Consider the following 26,011-nt stretch of genomic DNA (forward strand, 5'->3'; position numbering starts at 1 on the left):
TACAAAATTAGAGGGACAATTTATGGGACAGCAGATACTTCCCTTTGCAAGTTTCTAACTCCCCAATGCATTATATTCTTATAATGAGTCAATAAAACAAGTCACAGCTGCAGCACAATGAATGTCAAGAGGCACAATGGACAGCGGATATTTTTGATGATTTACTCTATCAGCCTCCTGACCAAGCACTTTTACTTTCGGAAAGTTCCCTGTACTACACTGTACGAGGTGAGTGCCTCTCGGCGCTTTGGCTGCACCTCCTGTACCGCAGTGAGATCGATACCGTGCACCGGTGTCAGCCTCGCTGGGGAGGAAGGTCAGCCGTGTTAAGCCGTCAGCTGGCCCGCAGACAAACCCTGAAAACAAAAAGCGGAAAAGCCTTCCGGGGCTCTAAGGCTTAAGGCAACGCAGGCTGGACACAGCCAGCGCCTGCGTTCCCGGGGGTTGGCAGCAGTGAGGGTTCAGGCGCGGGCCAGCTGACCCGGGCTCAGCTTTGCCGTCGAGTGGTCACGCACTCGGTGTGGAAGCGGGCAGAGACGCTGAAAGCCACACAAAATCCTTCCAGTTCACACAGATTCCTTCTCTTTCAAGTGGAATAGGGGCAGACAGGGCACAGCTCTGCAGGGCCCAGATGAAAGCACTGGGCTTTGTTACTCTGCAGACCCAGTGCCTCCCAGTTATTATTTTTTACGTTATTTATAGCGCTACTCAAAACTGAGTACACATTTTGCCATGGGGGAAATAAAAGACTGAAAAGACAGCTATCCTTGCCTTCAGCCTCTCGGAAATTAGCCCAGGTCAGCGAGAATTCAGCATTTCTCTTCTACAGCCGCGAATTAGCTGAGAGACCGTGTTTGCTCCGAGGGCACAGCTTGGCGCAGGAGCCCCCCCGGGCTGCCCTGGGCGTGTCCCGCTGGCGGCGGGATGTGCGGGCAGGGCTGGAAGCGGCCCCTGAGGGCAGGAACGGCCCAGCAGCACCGCGATCCCGGCGGGATGTGCGGGCAGGGCTGGAAGCGGCCCCTGAGGGCAGGAACGGCCCAGCAGCACCGCGATCCCGGCGGGATGTGCGGGCAGGGCTGGAAGCGGCCCCTGAGGGCAGGAACGGCCCAGCAGCACCGCGATCCCGGCGGGATGTGCGGGCAGGGCTGGAAGCGGCCCCTGAGGGCAGGAACGGCCCAGCAGCACCGCGATCCCGGCGGGATGTGCGGGCAGGGCTGGAAGCGGCCCCTGAGGGCAGGAACGGCCCAGCAGCACCGCGATCCCGGCGGGATGTGCGGGCAGGGCTGGAAGCGGCCCAGCAGCAGCACCGCGATCCCGGCCGGAGCAAGCACGGACGCAGCGCCCCCTGGTGGGCCCGGCCGGGAGGGAATGGCGGCGCCGGGACATCGGACAGAAAATCCCAAGTCCTTTAAGATAAACATCCTCTTAATTACTTTGTTCGCCGTGTGTATTACCTGTTCGCACTGACACGATTCACGTCGCGTTTTAAAAATTCCTCCAGGCAACAATCATGATTATGAATTTTTAAAGGTGACTAAATGACTCAGCCTCCTGATTTAAATGGCCAGAATTAGGCGTCCCCTCTATATTATCTCCACTATCTTTGATTAAATAAATAAATAAATAAATAAATAAATTAAAAAAGACTGTGGCACAACGTTTCTGTAGGTTTCTATTTAAAGTAATTTCCATATTATTCCCCATACAGCCACATTGCTAGCAGGGTGACAGTATGAAAGCAGCAATGAGTACAGTGGAACCTGTAAAAAAGGATGGAACAAGGAGACTGCATCATGTTGCATCTGAAAGCAACGTACTTTAGTGGACTGCCAAGAGTGCTATCTCACAATGTTCTGCCCTGTGCATCCCGCTGGTGAACTCCCGGCCTCTAGCAAAACTCCAGCTGAATGCCACTGAGCAGGGACCGTATCTGATAAAATGTCTCACACTTGGCTTGCAATCGTTCTGCACTGCACACCAGCTTTGTTGTACCAGTGCTGGCTGTGTGTTAAATTATAGCAATGATATACTCAGCACACATGTGCTGATAGATAGCTGGGGGACAATAACAGACCTCCAGATCATGCTAAGTTTAGTGAGAAGACTGAAAAGAGAATGATACTTCATCTGGACTTGTTTGTCTCTGCATCCAATTTGTAAACGGTGTGACAGGGTTCTACAATGTTCTCATCTTAGCCATGTTACCAGATTTTTTGTTGTTGTTTTGTTAAACAAATCCTCTTTTGGAGAAAGCAGATATGGACATAGACAGACAAACACATTAAACAGAACTTAAATATCTCAGCCTATGCATATGGTATTTCAAAGCTTCAATTATCAAAACAGTTTCCATCTGCTACATCACAGCTGCAATGTGTTAAGCCAGTAATATATATGGGAGAAAAAAAGAAACCACTTGAAAAACCTAAGTTACCAATGAAGTTTTTGAAACTCATAACACTGAATAGTTCAGGTGAAAGCAATTTAAGCAAGTCTGAGAAATGTGCTTTTAGGAAACTCACCTTTTGCACTGGAGCAATAGAAAATCATTCCCTTGCTTTTCCTAATGCTTTTGATGAAATGCTGTGAAAGTCATTCTATCAAGAGAAAGGACAAGGTATGAGGAAGTTTCTCATTCCTGCATTAGCTGAACCTCACATTCTCTCATGCCACATTTTTGTAGTGTAAGAGAGAAGAGTACAAACATGGCTTTAGGCACTTGTGACTAATTTTTAGTCCCTTATCTTTCTCCAGTTCCCAAGAGTAAAATTTTTATAGGGTATGTAAAGTCCTGTGATATAAAGCCTTTCATTCTTTTGTCTACCCTGGTGGACTAGGGGTGGAGTAGTTTTAGTCTTTCCTGAATTTTTGGATCTGTGATTCTAGCCTCTGCCAACGATTGTCTCCAGAGCCAAGTCAAGGTTTCTCTGTAGTAAAAAAATAAATAATAAACCCCCATAATAATTGTGGTCTTAAAGCTGAAGGAGTGGAGTATAGAAAAGGAAGGATGAATTTTTTTTCACTGCCCCTCTGTATGTCTGAAGCAGTTCTGGTTGCTCGTAGCTGTGCCAACACTGAGTGTTTGGACTGCCTCTGTACCTGCATGTAGCTGACATCTACTGGGTTTTGCCATGAGTAGAATGTCCAGACATTGGATGGAAATCAAATCTAGCACACTACAGGCTGCAAAACAGTAATCTCCTTTTAGCAAGACACTTCATTTATATGACTTATTAGCAAGTCAAACCTTACAGAAGTCCATGAACATGCAGCTGCTGTATCCCTCCTTCGCTGTTCCAGCTTTGCAATGAGCTGGCTTATACATGGAGTCAGGATCTCTCTTGTCCTATGCTTGGTCTTGTGAGCATGGGTCTGGTGAGAATTGGGTTCCCCATGGTGTCTGGGAAAGATATCTGTGACATATATCCCAGATATATGTGTCTGTGGGCACACACCCATGGAATCCAGCTTTCTCAGGCAGAGAGTAGAGAAGCCTGGGTATTGTTTTCCATGGATTGTGCTGCACCCACTGAGCTACCATGTGCAAGGCAAACACCTCCCATGTACCCATGGAAGACTGAGCATGTTGGTACTTGCCCTTAGGGAGAAAGCCCAGTTGTTGGGCAGGGAAGCTCAGGTTTCAGAGAGCACTGTGCATTGAGATGTGACCTGAAGTGACATATCCTGGCTACACTTGGGCCTGTACATTATCACATTCTCAGAATAGCCTGCCAGCCCCTGAACCACTGACCCTAAGCACATTTTTGTTGCCACAAAGATCAAAAGTCCTCAGTCCTATCTAACTGTGTCCCCCCATCCCCCCTCCCCCCCAAATATTTTCTCTTATTGTGGCTAGTGACATCTTCACTGCACCTTCCTTTTGTGCTGTTGTCTCAGTTCATACAATGCAGACAGTTTCCTCTCCTTCCCTGGCTTTCTACTTTTCTACTGTCTTTGTACTCCTCTGAGATGGAGGACATCATCTTCTTGTTTTTCTGCAAACAAGAATATTTAAATCATTGGAATATTACCTGGACTTTGAATCTATTAGGACTAATTCAAGAAATGAATAAGAGGAAAAAAGGGCTCAGAGAGTGAGATTTCTTCATTCTGTAAACTGCCATGTGATTATGCAAAGCTGTTCTCTTAAGTTTTCTGCCAGACAAAATATGTAGACACTTTTCTTGCCTTTTGGAGGGGATATGCTGTGCATGTGCATAAATGCTGTCTCTTCCTTGAATTAAAATGAGACCTTACAGAGTGGGTAAATTGCACATTGCCGGGGTGAGCAGACTGGCAGCTCAGAACCCAGCCTAGTTTCACAGCACATTGCTTGTCTCAGTAGTGAGGCAATACGGAACAGGCTTGCTCTGCTTTTTGATCTGTAACTCATTGTGTAAATGCCAGCCAAATTAAAGCAAAGCAGATGGGACAAGTAATATGAAGATTAATGAAGCTACTTGCATTAAAAAGTAACTGTAGATACATATTTTAATGGAAAAGATCCTTTCTAATTCAGAATAGCTGGTCAAAAGAAAAGGATCAAGCAGTGAAAACTGCTAAAGCTTAGCAGAACATGCCTACAAAGAATTATTACAAGTGAATAAGTCTTTATGGACTTAATCCACATTAAATTGAATTATCAGGTCAAAGACTTATTTCTTTCTCAGCTACCTGCACCTTACTGTGAATCTACCATTTTTCCTAAAATGTAGAAGTAAAGAAATCAAACTGATAAATTCTTTAGGGATTATTCACAATGCAATCTAACATGTTCTTATTCTCCTGTGACTTTTGCAGTTTCCACCCAAACTTTTACAAATTTCTACTGAATAGCGGGATTTTTCCTTTGTATAATTGGCTACACTTCAATTGAAAGAGAAATGAGTATCAGGAAAGAGTACAGTAAACAAATTCTTTTCGTTTTACTACTACAAAAATGCAACTCAACTTCAATGATATACTGAAAGATGCCCTATGCTCTAATAAAATTCTAAATCAAAATTCCAGCCAATCACCAAGTATAATTGTAAAACATTTCCAGTATTGCCCTAAACTCGGAGCTCACTAGATGTTTCAAACTGCATAGCTGGTTCACAGGAGGAAAACCAGGCTTGTCTCTCACATGCCACTGTGCTGCTTTTTGAAATTGCTTCTTCTTGATGTTTAGATACTAACAGACTCTTCAACAGTGTTTTAAGTGAAGAGAGTGGAATCAGTTTTGTATTTGATTCATGAGTTGGAGGTACTTAAAGATGTGGGGGAATCACACAAAAATAAAAAGAAATCTTACCATTATAATGGAGACCATCTCTAAGAAGCACACAGTTTTCTGCTAGACACAGATCAGGATTTTTGAACAGCTGAGGTACCCAATTCCCTTTTATCTATGTAAAGAAATGGCTTCTGCCAGACTCTTCTTCAGGAGTCAGACTTGGAATTTCAGGGGAGAAGTATGCAACTCTTCAAGTCACAAGACAGCTAAACTGCAACCTTTAGAGATCATCATAGATACACGTGCTGTTTTTCACACACGGAGTCCTTCCATGAACAAAAATGAAGGGCTGTGTAAGTGACAAACTGTGCCAGCTTTCTCAGATATGATTTTCTGTAAGAAATGTTAGAAGGCAACTCTTCAACCCCTGCTCCCACTTCCCTAAACTCTCTTCTGTGGTGTGATGCCACAAGATACCTGGTATAGTATGCTTTGATGCAGCCATTTTGCTATTGCACCTCCAAAATGAGTGTCATCTTGAAAGATCAGGCAATCGTGTCTTGATTCAGAAAAGTTTGCCCTATCTGTTCTGTTCTGTAAAGGGCTTGACTCCATGTGTGAGTCCTTTTCTTAAGTTCTTCACTCAGCAAGAATGCACGTAATTTCAAGCTTGTCCTTATGCTCTTACTGAATATGGCCCTGTATGGCCAAGCTAAGTATAAGCAGGACTCATGACTATCCGAATCCCAGAGCTTTTATTACAGTAAATTTTATAAAATTATGATGCTTAAAAGCTTTGTGTTGGTTTAACACAGCCTGGTTTTAGTGAGAGGGAGAAGCTGCTCGAAGCTTCTCCTATGTCCAGCACAGAGCCAATCGCTGAAGGCTCTGACAATGGGCAAGTTACTAGCCCAATTAGAGAAGTTGGTAACGCCTCTGCGATGACATATTTAAGAAAGGAAAAAAGCACTGGAAGCTCTCTTTTTCTTCTCCTGAGGGGTGGTGAGGTGGCCATTGGGGGGCCCATCCAGAGGGCAGCCAGGGTCGTGCTGCCGGGGTGGGGGGCCGTCCTGGCACTGCGAGCAGCCATGCAGCCGGGACCATGCGGCTGGGACCAGCGCCGGGAACGCCCATGCGGCTGGGGCGGCATGGCTGCTGCCATCTCAGCATGGCTCCCAATGAACTTCACTTGCTTAGCTGCTTTTAACCACCTGTGCTGCAGACAAAAGGGCAGGGGCGGCAGCAACTTCTCCTTTTCAGTGCCCCACATGAGGAGAGGCGCTGAGTGGAGCCAGTGGCCAGCACAGCCCATGTGATGTCGGCAGGGACCATGTGGCCAGCGATGAAAACGTGGCGAACAATTCCCCTACATGGAACACAGACGAACTCAACCTTTTCAGCGCAGTGAAGCTCTGTAAGAGCTTTTTGATTGATAGAACTTGAGACTAAATGAAACCTACGGACACCAATTTTCTCCCGAGTCAGAGACAAGGGCAAAGTGGGGACATGTGAGGAGAACCAACATGGCGATACTGAAGTCAGTGAAAAAGAGAGAGAGGAAGTGCTCCAAACGTCAGAGATGAGATTCTTCTGCAAGCCATGGTGAGGACTATAATACAGCAAACTCTTTCCCTGTGATTCATGAGGTGCATGGGCGGGATGCAGAGATCCACACACAGTCCGTGAGGAATAGTGCTCAAACTGGAGCGCGTGAATGCTGAAAAGCTGTAATCCAGTGAGGAACTCGAACAGAGAGAAAAGACTCTTGCTTCCAGAGATAGAAAAAGAGAACCCTTGCTTCCAAACTAGGACAGCTAAAAGACTAAACCCCATGAACTAAAATGACTCACAAGTTTTGGGAAGACTGCACCATTCATGGGAGGGACTCACGTTACACCAGGTTGGGTGGGCTGCTGTTCGTGAGAGTTAAAACCACGCTGGAAAAGTTCACAGAGAACTATCTCCCGTGGGAAGGATCCCACAGCACAGCAGAAGAAAGAAACTTTTTTTCCTTAAGTGTACTGAAGAAAGATTTTTAAGAAGTGAAAGACTAAACAAAACCCCATGTTTTGTCTCCTTGCGTGGTCGGTGAAAAGAGGGAGGGACTGGGAAAGAAAGGTGTTCTCATACCTTTTTTACTTTTAATTCTGTTAATAATAAATTTTATTTATACTGTTCAAGTTTTGAGCCTGTTTTGCCCATAAAATTTTTTTCCCTAATCCTTATCTCAAGTCATGAAGTTTTCACTTTAATTTCCCCTCCTCTGCTTAGCTATCGCAGAGGAAAATGAGTGAGTAGTTTTTCGTACCTGGCGCTTAGCCAGCGTCAAAACCATGAGAGCTGTATTAGTCCTAGAGGGCAAAAGAATAAACATGTTTTACCCATGTGAACACATAATTTGACTATTGGGCAACCTGACTACAAACTGGAGGTGACAATCAGTTAAAACACAACATACAGTTTTTCTTGTTTTTCTTACAGTAAAGTGCTAAACACAATGGCTTTTTAACTTACTGCAAATGGCTGTTTAGAAATAGTTTTGTTTTAGTTTTTGTACATCTTTCCCCACTAACTTAGCCTGTAATATAGTGCAACATGTGAAAAGCTGTTCTGCTGGTGTAAAACTGATGCATATGAAAGGTCATCAGTCATCTGTTTCTGGTCCAATGTATGTAAATTCTTTAGCACAATCCAAACAAGGCATTTTCTCTTCCACGCTCCATTATAAGGTAAGTGAATATTTTGTTCTTCTAGAACATGCACAGGGATTTAGTAAAACTGTTACTGTGCTTCTCTTAAAACCTTACACACCCCAAAGTACATGCAATTAAACAGTGTGGCAGTAATTCACACCCTCATCATACCTGCATTGTTGAAATCATAAAAGAGCCAATAGAGACATTCACAAACCATACAGCAGATTTTGACGATGCCACGTTACCTTTCAAGATGAGAAAATAATGAAAATTAGAATTACGTTTAACATCAGAGCAAGATTTGATAATGTAGATCTGAGTACACTGTGCCTGAGTTTGTCAGCTGACAGCTGATTACACATGGGGACGGGTTGTGATCATGAAAGTTATTAGCTGAATTTTTTACATTTAGATGTTTATAATGCTGGCTTTTGGAACTGGATTGATTTTTACAACAGAATGTCGTTATAACGCTTGCAGTGACATGAAGAACAGAACTTCAACTTGATCTTCCTCTACAGAAGCTCATTAGAGATTCACATAAGAAGACAACCAACACGTGCTATTGCTATGGAAACAAGATAGAATATTATGAAGCAGTATACCCCATATTCCAAAACAGAGAGGACAAAGAGCAATTATAGCAAAAGACTGACAGGCTTTTTATTTGCAGCCTGTATGGGTCAAAGCAAAACTTAGCTCCTGATCTTAGAAATAAAATTCACCAGTGCAGTTTTAGGACTCTGGTTTCAATTCTTCCTTTTCAAAGACAAAAACTCAAGCTAGTTAGTTTAGTTCGTGATGTATGGGAGGAAGGAGGCCGAATGGAGGCACACAGCAAGTGTGTAGGTTTGATGATGTACAAAGCACAGACGTCATAGAACTGACAGAAGACTGAGTCAAGTTCAAGCCAAATAGTGAGGTATGGATAAAACAGAGGTGAGCAAAACCAGCTGAAGCTGAACATCTGGTCATTAAGATGCAGAGGAAAGGCTAGTTTCAAAGGCAATGGTAGCCTATCCAGTGGCCAGAATGAAAAGCACAAAACTTCCTGTGATTTGCATCAAATGGGTGAGTCTCATGGTTTCTTACCTTAACTAGATAATAAAATGCTTTTGGACATCCTGGACACATTGCATGTATACAATATATACTTAGTCTAACTTCCCAAGCTTCTGCTTGCAACTGCATACATGGAAAATACTTTAAGCCATTTAAAACAGCTCTGTCCGTTCTAGAGATCTCTCACAATTTTAAGAGTTTTGATCATTGTCTCTGTGCACAGAGTGATAGCTTGTGAGTGGTTTCTTGGGAAAGAAAGGTGGATAGGGCAACAGCTTGTGGTGATAGTTTTTTTGTGTCTGATGACAAAATGACAAATACAGGAATTCTATGATAATGGAAACAAGAGCTTAGAGGAAACATTTCACCCTTTGTGTAAAAAGCCTGTGATTGCCACCTCATTCACTGGTTTACTTTTAAGAAATGATTTTAAATTCCAGATGAGAGTCTACTGTAATTAGTCACTTTGAGCAAAGCCAGCATGGGCAAAATATAGCTTAGGAAGGATAAAGGAGTATTTAACAAGCCTTGGAAGGTTGTGTCATGAGTTTGTCACTACAGAGCATTACTGAGATTCCAAAACACGTAAGAGAATGATGGAAGGGAAAAATATTACAGTACACAGAGAGCTTGTGAGTGCCTACTCAGTCAGGCTTTGGTAAGCCTCCCAATGCCAGCATATGAAAAGTGTGGTTTGCTGCTATTTAATTATGATAAATTCCATAAATTGACATTCACTGAAGGAGCCAGGTCAAATGACTTTCAAAACTGACTGGTTACATTTACTGTTTCAACTCTGATTCATTCTTGACTGGTTCTGTTTTGATTGGGAAAAAAGACAAAAGACACGGTGATTTTGGGAGAAGAGTCTAAATGGAATTATGAATTTTATTGCAAAAGTTATTTCAGTAAAACATAAAAATTTTAATAGTAGCAAGTAGCTTTGTGAGAAGCGAAATACCAAACACTGCTAAAAAGAATACTAGATCAATTTTTTGACTAGCAACAGGCAAAGAGAGAAAATGTGATATAGTTGCCAAGAATACTTGAAAATAATAAACATTCTTTCTCATCTTTGCATATGAACTTTCTTTCCCAAACTGTTAAATACAATTCACTAGTGATAGCAACTACGCTTTTTTTCCCTAAGCCTTTACCGTTTTTTCTTTCTGTCTGCAATTCTCTTCTTTTGCTCTGCTTGCAGGGCTGCTTCCTGAGCTGCCAGTTCTTCTTGTTTTCTGCGCTCAGCCTCCAGCAGCTGATTTCTGTATGCTTCCCGAATGCTGTAAACTCTGCCTCGTGTTTCATCTAAGGATGCCTGGCCAAAAACAAACAGCAATACTGCCATGCTCAGCACATCAATCTTGATTTCATCACAAGGAACTGTATCCTTGCTCTTCTGTTTCACTTTGCGACTCTGTAAGTACAGGGAGAGTATCTCTCCTTTTCTTTTTACATGGATGTTTATTGTTTTCTCAAAGGAAGCAGCTATATGTCAAGCTTTCCACCATGAAGAAGAGAAAGTTCAGAAAAATCCTTTTTAAACTGCTGGAATAATAAGCTAGTTGTATGAAAGGAGAATAGGGCAACAGAGTAGTTACCCATCTGGATCTAGTCCCTTTTCAGTTACTGCTTCGCTTTTCTGTCTTAAACAAGTCTATTAAAAACTAGGTGTCAGAAATGCTGAAATGGCTTAGGAGTTCTAGCCTTTTAAGAGCCTAAATCACAATGACCTTCAATGAGACCTAGGGCAGGTGGGGCTTTGACACCTCTGAATACTTTCCCTTTTCTATTTCCATCCTGAAAAATGGGGATACCTGGAAATGTCTATATAGTTCTTTATGGTCTACAGATGAAAGAACCACACAAGTTCTTATCAGTACAGTGTGCATATTCACAAGTAACTCTCATTTTAAATTCATACTGTGAAACACTTTTAAAGGAAATACTTTCCAGAAAGAGTAGAGGACCTACTCTTGTGAAAAATTTGCCCTTCTAATATATAATATGTTAGGCATCCAAAATCATAGTAACATCTGAAAACCTGGCTTAATAGGATCAGCCTGCTGGAGGGAGAACTGTGGCTCCCTGCTGACCAGTACTTGAGTAACATAAATCAGGCTGTCTGGGAACTAGTTAAGGAGATGTTTTCAAGTAAGATTTCTGTAAATAGGTTGATTTGATGTAAAATTGCTTTTACTGTCTCTTACCCAGTTTTAAGAGCTCTGAATAGTCACCAGCTGATTGATAGTGGTTATTGTATCACCACTGTAACACATCATTTTGTTCCTGTTGATGCTCAACAGTTAAGCCAATTTGCTAAAATATTTGTACCAATTTCATGTGCAATGCATTGGCTGAGTTAATCCTCACAGTGGATCCTACCCTAATGCTACCACATTTATTACTTATAGACATGGTTTTCTGAAGATTTGTAATCTAAATTCTTTGTTTGCTGGCATCATGCATATTCCAAGAAAACTGTGTTCTCTAACTTTTCTCTGAGACACATTAAGAGCAACTTATCCCCCTGTATAATTTTTTTTCCTTTTCAAAAAGCTCTATTCAATTCTATAACTAAAAAATAGCCAAACTGGAGATGCTTTACCTAATAAGCATCTGGTCATGTATGTCACATGTCAGTTTATTCTGACTTATAACCATCATTTTATGCTGATAAAATAGTGTTTTTGCAGAGAGGGTATTCATACTAAGGATGTCATGCAGTACTATTTTTTTACTTTAGAACTTTTAGTTTTCACCTTTGCCCAAGTGAAATTTCAAGCTTGTTCACTGCTTCTAATTACTAGTACTGAATACAAAACTCTTGATAATGGTTGATCAGGATATTCAGACTAGTGGCAGACATCACGGTAGTAATTAACTGGAAAGTAATCTTGAAAACATACCTGCAGGTTCTCATACATTTCAAGTATATTTTGCTTCAATAAAACTCTGTCATTTTCTTCTTTTTGTCTTTGTTCCAATACCAGCTTGCGGAGTTGCCTAAAATGGTTAATTTTTTCTTCTTTACGCATCTGTTGCTGTTGAATGATAGATTCATTTCTCAGGACAGATTCAGACATTGTTTTTCTGAAGGAAATACAAAACAGGTATTTGTCTCATATCAAATGCAGTTTTGGTTGTTGTCTATTTTGCTTAACATCTATATGCAGGTATTTGGCTTATATTTGGCAACATCACTATCATATGGTTAGATATGGTTAAGGAGTCACTTTTCTTCTGTTTATATATAACACCAATAAGAAAATACATTCCTCAGGCCATATATTTGAGTGTCTATTTTAAATCTATTTGTAAAATCATGCTCATCTTCGAGCATAGGAAAAACTCTTACATGTGACACTTACTTTTAATTTGCAAGAAATATATTTTTAGAAGTTTTTTATATAATTATGCATTGAGACAAAATCAATTTCTTTTTTTTTCCTTTTGGCATAATGGCAGGTAAGTGGATAATATACTTTGAAATTTTGTCCTAAATGACTAGTGTAAAAGTCAAGGAGTTGGAGACAAATGAAATGCTTACAAGATTCAAACTTCTGGAAGGTATTTTGCCATATTTTCTACTGGTTTAATGCTATTCACTTCAATTTAATGCCTATTTCCCTTTCAATTTAAAATGAATTTGAGCATTTTTTTCAGCATTTTTTAAAGTCTTTTGAAGATCAATGAAATACAAAAATGCCACATTGAATACAAATGGACTTAAGCATGAAGTGGGTTCTAGCCGCAGCACAGCAAATAAGGAGGTGCATGTGAATTAGCTTGATAAGTTCATGTCAACATTTGTAATAAAGAATAAAGTTCTTTTTAATAATAAACATAATTAATATAATTATTTCAGATATTAACTATTATTAACTGAACTGTGTTTGTTAAATATGTTATCTTAAGCCAGCATAACATCCTGAAAAATTTCTTATGATCCTGAGATTGGCTCAGCTGTTTGGAGTGTGGTGCTGATAACACCAAGATTGTGGGTTCAATCCCTGTATGGGCCATTCACTTAAGAGCAGGACTTGATGATCCTCGTGGGGCCCTTCCAATTCAGAATATCCTGTGATCTGGAAATACATGCTACTTTCAAGATGAACACTGAAATAAATATATTTGCCTGAATGCTCATTGTCTTCAAAAGTTTATGTCACGTACTCATTACATACAGTGCAGTGATTCAACTCCTTGGGCATTTATTATGTTAGGGCAGTTTACCTCATGTAAGGACTAAGGTCTATAAGCTCCCATTTCTTTTGCTGTGTTTTTAATCTTGAGCCAATAGCTGTTTGTGGTGCTTTCTCTCCTGTGGTAAGAAAATATAAAATAGAACAGATTAAACTGGTTATTTGGTTATGCTAGGGGGCTCCACCTAAATTCTTATATAAATTTTTCCTCCTTTGGCTCAGCAAAATTATTAAATGAGAATATGGGCTGAAGAGGATATATTTCTGCCTTTTTACTTCCAACATGTAGGATACAATCAAAGATGCTGCAAAACCCCCACATATACTACAATTAAACTAATATATATATTTTAGCTAAATCCCCTCTACTCAAGAAAGTTTGTAAATCTAAGCAAGAACATTGAATTTGCAGTGCCTGAAAGATATAAAAACAACTTCTGGGAATCATATTCTTTTATTTAAAAAAAATCAATAACAAGCTGGTTGTTCAGTCCTGGCTGTAATTTTAAAAAATTATATTCCCTTTTGGGGAAAGTGTTTAGTTTAAGAAATACCAGTTTAAAGAAAAAAACCATGACATAGTAAAACTGGTATTCTGAAATCTTAGACTTTTTTTTTAACCACATGGATAATAACCATGCTATGTTTTATTGTAGCATTCTTGCAATACAATGACACATCTGATATTAAGCTTGGCACCAGGCTGAGCTGCTTTGTCATTATTTTAATGCTTCCTTCTTTCAATTTGTCTCCATGTGCTTGTGAAATACCTGTGAAATTTGATGAGATTTAATGATGACTGCAGTAGTTTTCTTTTGTAAAAACTCTTTTATTACCTTACCTATAGCAGTAACCAGTTGAAATGTTTTCAAAATATTACTGGACTTTTCTCATGAAAAAATAGGAAGAGGTTTCTGAACATTAAAAAAATTACTGTCTATATATTTACTGTCTATACATGGACAAATATACCAGCCTTCTCTGCTGGTCTCAAAGGGTGACTTGGATCTTTGGAAGTGCCTTAGATACTGCCCATCAGAACAGAATTCTCCAGAATACAAAAATCCTCATTAAGATACTGCATACTACAGAGATGTTCAGTCCCATCACTGCCTATTGCTGTACTCCGTGGAACGGTGCTGCAGTACCAGCCGGGCTAGCGTGTTGTCCTGGTACCGAGCAGCCTTCTGCCTGCCCCGAGCAGGGACAGATGGAGTCCGATTGCGGCGTGCGGGAGAACGGGCGAATCCCCAGCTCGGGTTCGCCTCGCACCCCGATGGCCAGCGCGCGTGAAGGAGGTAGGATAAAGCGGAGGGACTCTCCTTCGTGGGAAAGGGGTTTATTCCAGGGTAGAATAAGCCACATGCCTGGAGGGACGGTTTTGTACCCCGACAAGCAGGCGTGGAAAACACACAGTAACCAATGATACTTCGGCCAGCGGGTGTTACAGAGGTGGGGAGAAGGGATTACAGTCAATGAAGAAAGGGGGAGGCAGGGAGGAGTAACAGAGAGCAATCTGCTGCCAAAGAACCTAGATCACTCTGGAAAGGCAGAGAGATATGAGAAAAATGGGGAAGGGAGACTTGCAGCTAAAGGGTAAGGCACAGATCACAGCCTTTGGGGTGCTCAAGGCTTTTGGGGCTGGCCCTGGGGTTGGTCATGGTTCACTGCAACAGAATAGAACCACAACAACTTAAAGTCATTGGGGTGTCACTCTTTACTTCATAAGGCTTTATATTAGACTCTAAATGCTTAGTTTAGAACAAAGCTCTAGGTGGACAACTATTAATTTTGAAGTCCTTTAGCCAGTAACTTAGAGGAAATAATATTGTTTTGAGTAACCAATATTATGTTTAAGGCAGTAGGTGAGGATTAATTCTACTTAAGTTCTGAACCTTTCCTGTGAAGTGTACTTACCAGGATGGAAAAACACTAACCTATAGTTAAGTACGGGTCACGGGTTCTAGTTCCATGAACATGAGTCATGACCAGATATTGTCACAATCAGACTGGACAGTATTCTGTCCTTTTTATGATGGCCTGATCTCAGCATATTCACAAAAGAAAAAAACCAACAAACAGCCTGAAGTCTTGCACCCAGTTCAACTTTTCATTAGAGTACAGAAATTGGCAGGGAATACATATGAAGAACCCATAGAAGTTGTAATCACTAAATAACATTAGGCAGCACTCATGGAAGCTTCCAGGAAGCTGATGCTACTCAGAATGCACTTTTTGACACCTCGCTTCTAGATCACTCTTCATGAACAATTTCCATGAACATGAACATGAAGAGAATGCAGTTTAGGTGTATTAGTCTCTTACTGACATGCTATTTTAGCTGCTAAACACTTTTTTAGCATTTCTACACTAAGGAACTCTGGTACTTGGAATTGAAGGAGAAGGTATTTTCCGCTGAACTTCCAAAAATTTCAGATTAATTCAGGATTAGAATTCTACTACAAAAGGACTACCTGAAGTTTGCTTAAGGGTAACTTGGCAGCCTCCAGGAGCTGTGAGGCTGTGTGTCTGTAAATAGAGCAGTGAAACAATTAAAATAAAGAGGGGATAGAGAGCAAGCTTGCCATTGCACATTTGGACACCTTTATTGGAGCTGATCTATCTATCTACTACCAGCATTTAATGCAGAAGTCTTTTCTAAGGAGTGGAACATGCTGAACAGAAAGTTATACCCTTACCTGTTTCTCCTGAGCTAGGTGTTAAGTTGGCAGTCTCAGCCCCAGCTATGGGTTCCTCTGAATCTCTCACAGCATACTTATTAATAAAACGCACACGTTCCTGAAAAGCCTAGAGATCAAAGTTTTATAGTCCAGATACGAAAAATTTTACTGCATATTTTAAATCTCAAAGAATTTTCAAAAGTAGGATTCTATAAGTCTTCAATAAGACCTAACACCAGGGTGCAGTGTGCAAGTCTGCCTGGTGCTGGAATCAGAAAAGATGCCAGGATCCCACTGAATCAGTCCTAAGATACTGCACACTTATACTAAAGATCACTGTCCAATGAAATAGTGGGAAATCACTAATCTCTAGGCAGTTTAAAATAGTATTGGGATTAAAACTAAAACAAAAGCTGTATAGCTGAATGTATGGCTACTGCACCTCCTTAGGGAACTATCACTTCATCCTAGGAGCTCCTATAGCCTGATGATTTAGACTTCCTCCTGAAAAATGACTTTCAGACTCAATTACCTTTGATGCCAGAACCAGACATCAGCACTTCTGTTTTTTCAGAAGGCGACTTTGACTCACTTGGCATTCTCTTAAGGGCTGACGTTGCCAGAATGGATAGAGAAGCCCTTTGGCTTTTGGTCATCCCAGAGTCAGGCACTCAATTTCCAGAGTCAGAGGGTCTGTGACTCTGGAATGGGCAGACATTGGGCCAGGGTTGTCAAGAAGAAAGGAAAGGGGAAGCTACTTAATCTGGATAGCACACCCCCAATTTAGATCTTGTTTTAGCATATTCTGTTGTTGCTGCAATTGTCTTAATGACAGCTGTTTTAAAAAATTGTCACAAACCTAAGGGGCTTCAAAAATGGAACCCCATAGTTGCAATTCAGTTGATTTTCTGATTAAAAAAGGCAACGGTGATAGAATCAGATTCTGAAGAGTCTTTGCACATCAAAGAGGATTCATTTCCAGCTAATCTTTAGGAGGCTATACTTGCATTTTCAGTCTCAGCACAACCAATCAAAGCTGCAGAGCTGCATCTCTCCTTAGTTCAGAATTTAACAGAGTAGTGTCAGGAAAAGTTCTGCTTTTGAACAAACTGAAAAGAACTGAGAAAATCTGAGATTCTAACTGGCAAGACTCATGTCTGAGGTTCATTTCTGAAAGGTAATATAAAAAAGACAAATCTGGAATTCTGACTGAATATCCCTTAATGGGAAATTGTATTGGTGGTGATAGGGAATGACTCTCAGGTGAGTTAGAAGACTGCACTTTGTTCTTTTATTTTTCTTTGGTAATGATGCTTCTAATTCTGAATCAGCACTGCAACTTTTTGCTTTGCTAGAAAGAGCATGTATTATTTTTCCACCTCAAGCATATGTCACGTCAAAAGCACCCAGATGCAGCCGGCAACTAAATCAGTACTGCTTCTCCAAAACAGTGAATTCATACTGAGCATGTACCAGCCCATGGGTAACCTGCAACGCAGAATGGATTTGGAATCCTGGCTGCAAGGGACAATTTGAGTACTGATATGACCAGATGCCAGTTCTTCAGGAGGAATCATTTTTGGCATGTTTATAGCAGTGTATTTCTCAATAGAATCTGTTCATGCTAAACATTAAACTTGCCACAAGTAGCAGCTTTGCAAATGTGTAGAGGTAGTTGGCTTTCTAAGGAGAAACTTTTCTATGCTTTGTAAAGTAGAACCTAAAATCTCAGTGATCTACAGAAGCCTGAAGTAGATTATCTGGATTCCTGCCTGGAATTCAGGCACATAATCACTTTTAATTCTTTAAACTGTAAATTTCTTGTCTTCCACAGAGTGGCGAAGAGGACAACCCTATGAAGTCAGGTTTCTGTTGTGACAACTGCTCTATCATCACAACAACTCCTGGAACTTGTGAAGAAACATCACTGCAAAGATAGTACTCTGGTATTACCTTGACAGCTCTCCCTGGCTCTGCAGACTCCCATGCTTCTTTCATGGCTCTGATCTCATCTGCTCGCCGGGTGTCTTTCTTCATTTCCAGAAAGTCTGCCTCTTTCTGTTCGCTAACTATGCGTAAAATCCAGTAGGGTGTGTTTGAATCTGCTGGCTGAAAGTATCATAAACACAATGTAGTCACTGGTACACATCTATTATCACTCTTTAGGATGAAGTTATGTTTTTCTATCCTGATAATTTTTCTGACTGATATGCATCCCTTCCCTTCCCTTCCCTTCCCTTCCCTTCCCTTCCCTTCCCTTCCCTTCCCTTCCCTTCCCTTCCCTTCCCTTCCCTTCCCTTCCCTTCCCTTCCCTTCCCTTCCCTTCCCTTCCCTTCTTTACTAGAAGCCTTATTATATTCAAGTGGGATTTTTGTTTAGAAATAAACCTTGCTCTGTCTTGTTAAGTTCTTTTCCAGTCACTTCCCAAAGTCTCTAAAACACCTTAACACATGGCTTCTCCAGAATCACAGGGTAAGTAGGGCCTGAAGTCTAGGAGACTATTCTGCTGTCTGACGAACCAATGAGATATTGTGCTGCATATATTTCTGGAAACCATACCATCTGAAGAATGGTATGGTTTAAGCCTAAGACTTAAGCCTAAGCTTAAGCTTTAAGCCTAAGACTTAGAACTAGGGTGAGGAGTTCAGCTCTTATTTGAGACTAAAGGTGGGCATCTTCTTTATCTGCAAGGGCTCCATCTCAAAACTTGCATCTGTTTTAGTGGTGGACTCCCAAGAACGATTGTCCCAGCACCTCTAGTATAAGGCACTATTCCAGAACTCTGTATAACTAGGTGTGGATATGAATCACAGGGAAGTCTGCTGTGCAGCAAGTTTAGTCAACAAAAAAAAACCCAGTAGAGATTTCTTCATGAAAAATCTATGGTTCACTCCTTGAACTACACACCATGAGGCAGCAAAATTCCCAGAAAAAGCAATACCATTAAACAAGGTGCTGTCAGTTCCTTCATTGCTTTCCATTAATCTGTTTGCAACCAATAATGTCAATTATTCCTTTTAAGGCATAAAGGCTGGCAATAGCTTTTCAGACAGCCACAGGACACTCAGATGATCCCACCCCAGGGGAGAAGAACTTCCAAGTAAGCAAGTACGTACCAATTTTTCTGCCACTGTATGTCTGCATGCTAATGACAATTGTGATATATGAGACAGGAACTGACTACAGTGGAAAGACCTATTTCATCTCCCTAGGAACCTATGAAAGCCACTATGAGGGACTAATGGAACACAAATATGGTGAATTCATGGAATTTAGTAAGCCTTCAGCAGAGACAGGAAACTACACCAACAAAAGGAACAACCAGTAGTTCCTTTATACATAAACAAAGAAACGAGCAAATGGTATTTCTAAATCTAGGAGGCACATTTTTTGCATTCAACCTTTTTAATTCAACCTTTCTCAGGTGTAAAGCTAAAATGGTGGCAAAGCCGGGTATAGAGAAATGCAAGGGACGTTAGAAGTCATAGCAGTACTGATCTGCAGACCTGAGAATATCTCTATATTCAGTGCAATGATGGCACATTCAACAAATCAAGGCTTTGGCCTTGTTCTCACCTGAGATTCAAGTGATCCTCTTTCGTTCTGGAACTTGTCTTTTTCTGTCTTCTCAAATACTTTATCTTTTGATCTTATGGTTGATTCAGGAATACTTGCAATCTTTTTTACTTTGAAAGAAGTGAGAGTTAGGGGAAAGTTGTGCTCCTCGTCCTTTCCCCTGTGTATTACTCAGATGTAGTTATAATGCATGACGAATTAGAGAATATCATTGTTATCCATAAATATAGTTCCCCATACAAAACCCAGGGTGGAATAACAGCACAAAACAATCATAAAGAGAGACAAAGGGAAGCCAGTTAAGTAGTTGACAGTTTCAAGTACTACCAAGAAAGAATGTGAAGACAAAACAACTTTTGAAAACGTACTTACAAGGTGAACATATTGTGACAGCCTTATCTGTCCTAAATAGCACTTTACCCAGGGCTTAACTGAGAGTTTGTCACGGTGCCTGCTATCAGTCACTGCACTGCTGCCTTGTGTATGGGTCAGTATAAAGACTGCAATGCACAAGAATCACAGCTTCACACTCACTTCCCTTATACAGTCTCATACAATCACTGGCAGTGTTTGTTATGCACCAGGAAGGTATGAAGCTCAAAATAGGTAAAGTCAATGTTCTCATTATCTCACATCCTAAGACTGTCTAGAACAGAGAATGTAGATACACCCCACCAAAAATGCAAGGAAGTTAAGGCAAAGAAACATGTTTGGGACTCGAGGCATATTTAAGACATGCAAAATTGTCATTATCACAACTATCTGAGAACATTTTTAATTAATTATATTATCAGTACATATGTATACTATATGTTTGAATTAATGATACTGAGAATTGACGTTTGCATCACTATTTTGCAATGTCTTAGCTGGTGAGAGCTGTAAACAAGACTTATTGCATGTCATATTCTTGTTGAAATAAATTAATAAATAAAGCCTGTAATAGCGTATAACTTCAATAGCATCAGGAGTGTATCAGTTGAAACAACTAGGGATGTATCCAAAACACTATGAGGCAGATTAAAGACCTGAGTCCGAAATCTCCATTTCCTTCCACCTTCCTACTTAAACATTGAGACAAGTGCTGAAACCTAGATTTAGCCAATACGGTAAAATAGGGGACTTCTCTCAGAAAAAAGTTGATATGAGTGACTGTTTCACAGTTTGATGATAATAATAAGATATCTTTCAGTTAATGCTTTCAAGATAAGATATCTTTTACTTAGTGTTTTTCCAGTTTCTTTCCACTGAGAACAAATCATTGTACTGCACGATTAATGAGCTTTGGATGAGATCTGCAATGTCATGGCTGAGATTATAGGGATATATAAAATCCTAAATATTAATATAGAAACATAGTTATAATGCACATATAGCTCCACATAAAAATATATATTATATGGTATATAAGTAATATCATACATATTACACTGTACATGTGTTTATCTGGAAATGGTATTATTCTTATCTCCTCATGATACTTTAAAAAATGTCCAATGACACCAAAGTGTAAAACTTAATTGATTCAGGGCTATCAAGGCATATATTAAAGAATGAAAGCAAAAATTAAAGTGGTCTCCACAAATATTGAATACACTAAAACAAATAATGATGACATAATTCAAAGTTATAAAATGATTACAAAAATGGCTTTCCCTTTAATTTCACATTATCATTACATAGTAGCACCATAAATCAGGTTGGTGTACATGCATTATTCAAGGAATTATTAATTTTTAGAGACAAATTATTTATTGTTTACACAAACACTCAAAAGACATTCAGTGTAGTTAGCTAAATGATTCCAGACAAAGAATTTCTATGTCATAGGATACTACAAGCTTGTCTGGTTTCTATAAATATTTAGTGACTCTGAATTATAACATTTCGATGCTCTGAACTTATAGCATATCCTGATAAGTTATCAAAGAACAAGGAAGCATAAGAAATGATAGGGCTAGAATGAGGTAACCTACTTTAAATCCAGATATGAAGGCTTAGGGCAAGATTAAGTTGAGATCTCCAAGCTCTGCCATGAGCTGCCCTGTTCAAGTTCCCACAGCCCTTCCCACTCCCTCAGCAGAGCAAGAAGTATCCCCAGTTTTGGGATCATCCTCCAGACATGCCTGGAGGGGGCAATGACTACATCTCGGCTTGCTGCCCGCTCTGATTCAAAGGGAGATGCGAGTAACAACTTGGGACTTTTCTTAGGGCAAAGCCAGGCAAATGCTTTGTATGGGATATGATAAGAAGAAAGGCAGGCAGATGATACAGAAAGTAAAAGGCCATTCCAGCTCACAGCTTATGCATCAATCATCACAAACTCTCAGTGGCAGTTTTTATATCTGTACGGCACCAAGAAAAGCTTGGGCATCACGCAGGCTGTCAGTGATGACACACAGCCGACAGTAACTTTAAAATTAGCTTCTCTACTGCTCTTCAATTATTTATACAAAAATTCATTTAGTCTAATGCCAAATGAGACCAAAGTGATCATCCAGTCTGATGTCCTGCCTATGACAAGCTCGACAATTGCACCAAATGCTTTCTAGATGAAACTCAGCTTCAGATTGAGATACATCAATTCTCTTTTTTTAGGCAAGATAGACAGCAACTCCTGGTTTATGAAATTTAAATTACAGAGACTCTATCTTATTCATCGGTATAATACAGAGGAGTCTTTTGAAGCTTTCTTTGAGAAGGTATCATGCTCCTGTATGAAACAGGCTCTGAGCATTTAGTGGGATTATCCAGTAGTTGATAGCAGTAACTGTTAGTTGCCCCAAGAGGGACTTTAATATTTTGTTAAGAAAAGATTGAGAAGTTCAGATGTTGCTTTTCCTGTCTTTGACTGGGCCCTCAGAAGGATTCTCACAGATGGCAACATCAAAAATCTTTCCAAAATTGGGCTCACCCATACACTGAAGTAACAGAAAAAATACACCAGGATAGAAGAAATCCAATAATATGGTCACAGTAGTAGTGTGGGGTTAGAGTGTGGCTTAGAGATCTACAGCACCATCATGTATCCTCTGTGAACTATTTGTTCACTGAACAGCAGGCAGGTGATTAATCACTACTGACAGGCAAGCAGGGAAAGAGATAAAGAGACAGAGATCTGAACATCCTGTGAAACATCCCATGGAATCCTCTCCTTGGCACAAGCCAGCAAATTCTCCTTTGGGAAAAGAAAACCTGCGGGTGGGAGAAACTTTCACAGCTTTGGAGGATAAAAAGGAATATTCCAAAGCATATTTCCTGTCCTGCCTTTTCAAACCTACCTCTACTACCTGGGCTGGGCACTCTATCTCCCCTGCTTTCCTAGTTGGATAGACAGCCTTCTCTTATCAACAGCTTATACTCCTAAGTTAATTTAAGGCAATATGTAAAATACATGCTGCAGTTAGCATTCAGCACACAGTGATGATTCAGCTCGGGGTTGTGACAGTTGCACAATAAAACTTGTGATCTTATTACCAAAAAAAATAAAACCAGAGAACCCCAAAACATAATAGCTGAAAATCCTATACACAAAATGAACCTTAAAGTGATTTTGTTCACACAGTCAAGCAACTGACAATAGTACTAGCAGTTGCAAGATTGCCCGCTAACTGTTCCCCTTTTCCACAAGAATTATGATCTTGAGCTTGCATTTTTAAAAATATTTTACCATTGAAGACTTGCTCTGCAACAGTTCTCAGAAAAAGGAGACAAAAAACAAAAAAAAAAAGAGAGAGCAAGAAAAAAGAGAGAAAAGACGAAGACCATATAAATAAACTATGTGGAACTTCCTAATTTCTGTGTACTTAGGTTTTCCTGCCTAATGCCTTTTTAATGTTTTGTTTGTGCAATGGGCTCTTTAATGAAACATTTAATGGGATTTCATATATAATAAATATGACTAAGTATTATTCACAAAATAACTTTCACTAACACAGTTCTTTTTACAAGTACGAACATCAACAAATACAAAATTATCATAGGATCTGTATACCAGAGAATTTATTTTGTTCAAAAATGTTTGAAATAAGTATTTATAATATTGGTGAATATCAACAGTATAATAGCATGGGTTGTCATTTAAAGGGAGACTAGTTTAAAAGACTTTAGCAGATCTTAATACAAAGTTGAAGTATGGTTTTGCCATGATAAATTAGCTTTAATACAAAATTAACTCCAGATGGCACTGTTGGCTTACATGAAAAGGGGATACTTGCAACAGGGAAAATTTGTTGCAGAAATTTTTCAACTGGCTCACTGCAGCATTCTTAAAAATCACATGGTGAGACAATACCTTTTTGGTTATACACCAATATTATTATATGAATTTTGTGTCTGACAACTGGTGTCATCAATTTTAAATGGTAAAGGTCAGTTTTCAAACTGATTTAAGACTAGATTAGAAAAAAGATTATATGTTTGGGTTTTCCCCAAAATACTTAACTATAGTAAGCACTCCAGATAAATATTGCTGTTAATAGGGGTACATAAACACTAAGGATTAAATATGTATTGGTGTTTAAACTTTTTGATCTAGGTTGTTTTTAAACTCTGTTGGTGGCTTAGGCAATCTGTTGGTATCTTTGTATGAACAGAAATACTCAGTTAATAAGAACTGTGAAATGGATTTGGGTTACTCTGAAATGCAGCAGTTATGAAAGGGCACAAAAATGACACTATTTTAAAATAATCCCAAGAGAAAAAGTGCTTGTTATCACTGACTGTAGCTTAAGTATGTTTGAATGCAAATGAGCATCAATTACCATGGAGAAGGGGAGCTATGAATGGAATACTGCTACCTTGAATTCAACATGAGAATACTGATGACATTGACAAGGTTCAGTGATATGAGCTGAGAACTAGTGAAGAAGCTTAAGAGATGAAGTGACCTCCCTTGATGTGCAGCTCTACAGGCCACGGTGAAGCTGTATAAAAGGATACACACCAGTAGCGTGGCGGGTGTGCCAAGTGTAAGTGTCCCTATGTAACTGACTCAGAAGGATAAGAGGATGTAACAGGATGTCTATTGTAAGAAGCAGTCTACAGGGAAAATTAAGAGAATAAATGGAATCATCTAGGAAGAAAAGATGATATTGTGAAGAACACAACAAACTACAAACAGGTGAAATCACTAAAAGAGCTGTGTACAGGCCTGTAAGACTACAGACATAGCTCCTCAACTGCTACTAAAACTGTCTAGAGACTATAGTAAATCAAGAAGATACATATTTGTAAAGTTGCATAATAATAACTGAAGAAATACTGAAAAAAATCTCAAATATTGCATACATCCCAAACCCAAGAAATTATATCATATCCATCAGTAATTACTGCTGCTGAATCTCAGTTCAGTCCAGGGTACTAGAAATTACAAAAAAAAGACTTGACCAGACATTTTAAGAGAAATATGTAAATATAGTAAGAAGTGAGACATACCACTAGTAAATAAAAATCAATCCATCCTAAAAAGTTATAGGGTATTAGCAAGTGTATATATATGAGGAAGCAAATACTTTCTGCTTATCACTTCTTTTAAAAATTGAGTTATAGAACTTTAGTATTAATGATACAGAAAATTTACTGAATGGTGGAAAGTAGTATTTTAGGTTCTGCAGGAACCTAGGGGTGAGAACACAGGAGAATCAGCTGCCTGTGTGCGTGATGTTCTCCACTAGCAGCTGGAGTAGGGCTGCAGCCTCAGAGCTCACAGGGGATGCAGGGGCCAGCTACTGGGCACACTAGGTGTCTAAGTCCAGCTGGTGGAGGGATCCAACTTTATAGAAATATATAGTCTCTCTAGGGGACTTCCATTCTTTCCAGCCAAAGAGGAAAAAGCAGGATGAGGCAGGTGGTACTGTCTGTATTTGTGTATGTGCTTTGAGTGTCTGTCTGTGATCTGTGAAGCTGGCAATGTGTGTGTGTGTGTATATATGCATATATATATGTATACACATACATATATACATCGTGTGTATGTGTGTCTATGTGCATGTGCTTGGTGGGATGACATTTTCAGCCTCACAAATAGTTGGACCTGGGAATGTGCAGTAGCAGCAGCCTTGCCTCTCAGGCTGTTGGGTCCAGAGTGATAAACTTTAACATAATTAAGACCTAAATCATTTTGTGTCAACCCTACTGGTAAAAGAAGAAAAAATATGAGACATTTATCTGATTTACAGAATATTGACTAGTATTCTTAAGTGCTTTTAATGTGTCTTGGGCTTGGTTTTTACTGTCCCTTAAGAAATCCTACAATAATCTGTAAAAAACCCAAAACCCTTTAATTTCTCTGTCCCCTTCCTGACTTAGACATACGGACTGTACTTGGGAGCTTTCCTAGTCCTTCCTTTTGCTAAATTCTTCTCCTAGCAGTAAGAAGCAATACATTTCCCAAACCAGGCCTTTTTCCGCCCTCCTGTTCAGTCCATTTTCTTAGATTATCAGCAGGCATGTTTCTGTTCCAGATCTCTACCTGAAGCTGAGCCCTAAGAAGGTGAGTTTTGCAGTGTATTCTCTGATTTCCTTGTATTTTGTGAACTGAAGAAGTAGATTCATGCAATCAAGCTTCATTTCTAA

At 39.9% G+C, this 26,011-nt stretch overlaps 1 protein-coding gene across 1 annotated transcript in view; it reads right to left on the bottom strand.

Annotated features, from left to right (window-relative positions):
- Nucleotides 1-10,126: 10,126 nt before the first annotated feature.
- The window catches only part of ADGB (androglobin), a gene marked incomplete at both ends in the record, with an annotated part of 105,675 nt that continues 89,790 nt past the window's right edge, over nucleotides 10,127-26,011 (bottom strand). The window contains 6 exons of the mRNA XM_082276744.1: nucleotides 10,127-10,291; nucleotides 11,883-12,066; nucleotides 13,210-13,297; nucleotides 15,878-15,986; nucleotides 17,813-17,968; nucleotides 19,436-19,545. Coding sequence (XP_082132870.1) covers nucleotides 10,127-10,291; nucleotides 11,883-12,066; nucleotides 13,210-13,297; nucleotides 15,878-15,986; nucleotides 17,813-17,968; nucleotides 19,436-19,545 — 812 coding nt within the window. The remainder of the gene's footprint in view (nucleotides 10,292-11,882; nucleotides 12,067-13,209; nucleotides 13,298-15,877; nucleotides 15,987-17,812; nucleotides 17,969-19,435; nucleotides 19,546-26,011) is intronic.

The sequence above is a fragment of the Coloeus monedula genome, assembly GCF_965178545.1.
Source record: "Coloeus monedula genome assembly, chromosome: 2".
In the NCBI taxonomy this organism is placed as follows: Eukaryota; Metazoa; Chordata; class Aves; order Passeriformes; family Corvidae; genus Coloeus; species Coloeus monedula.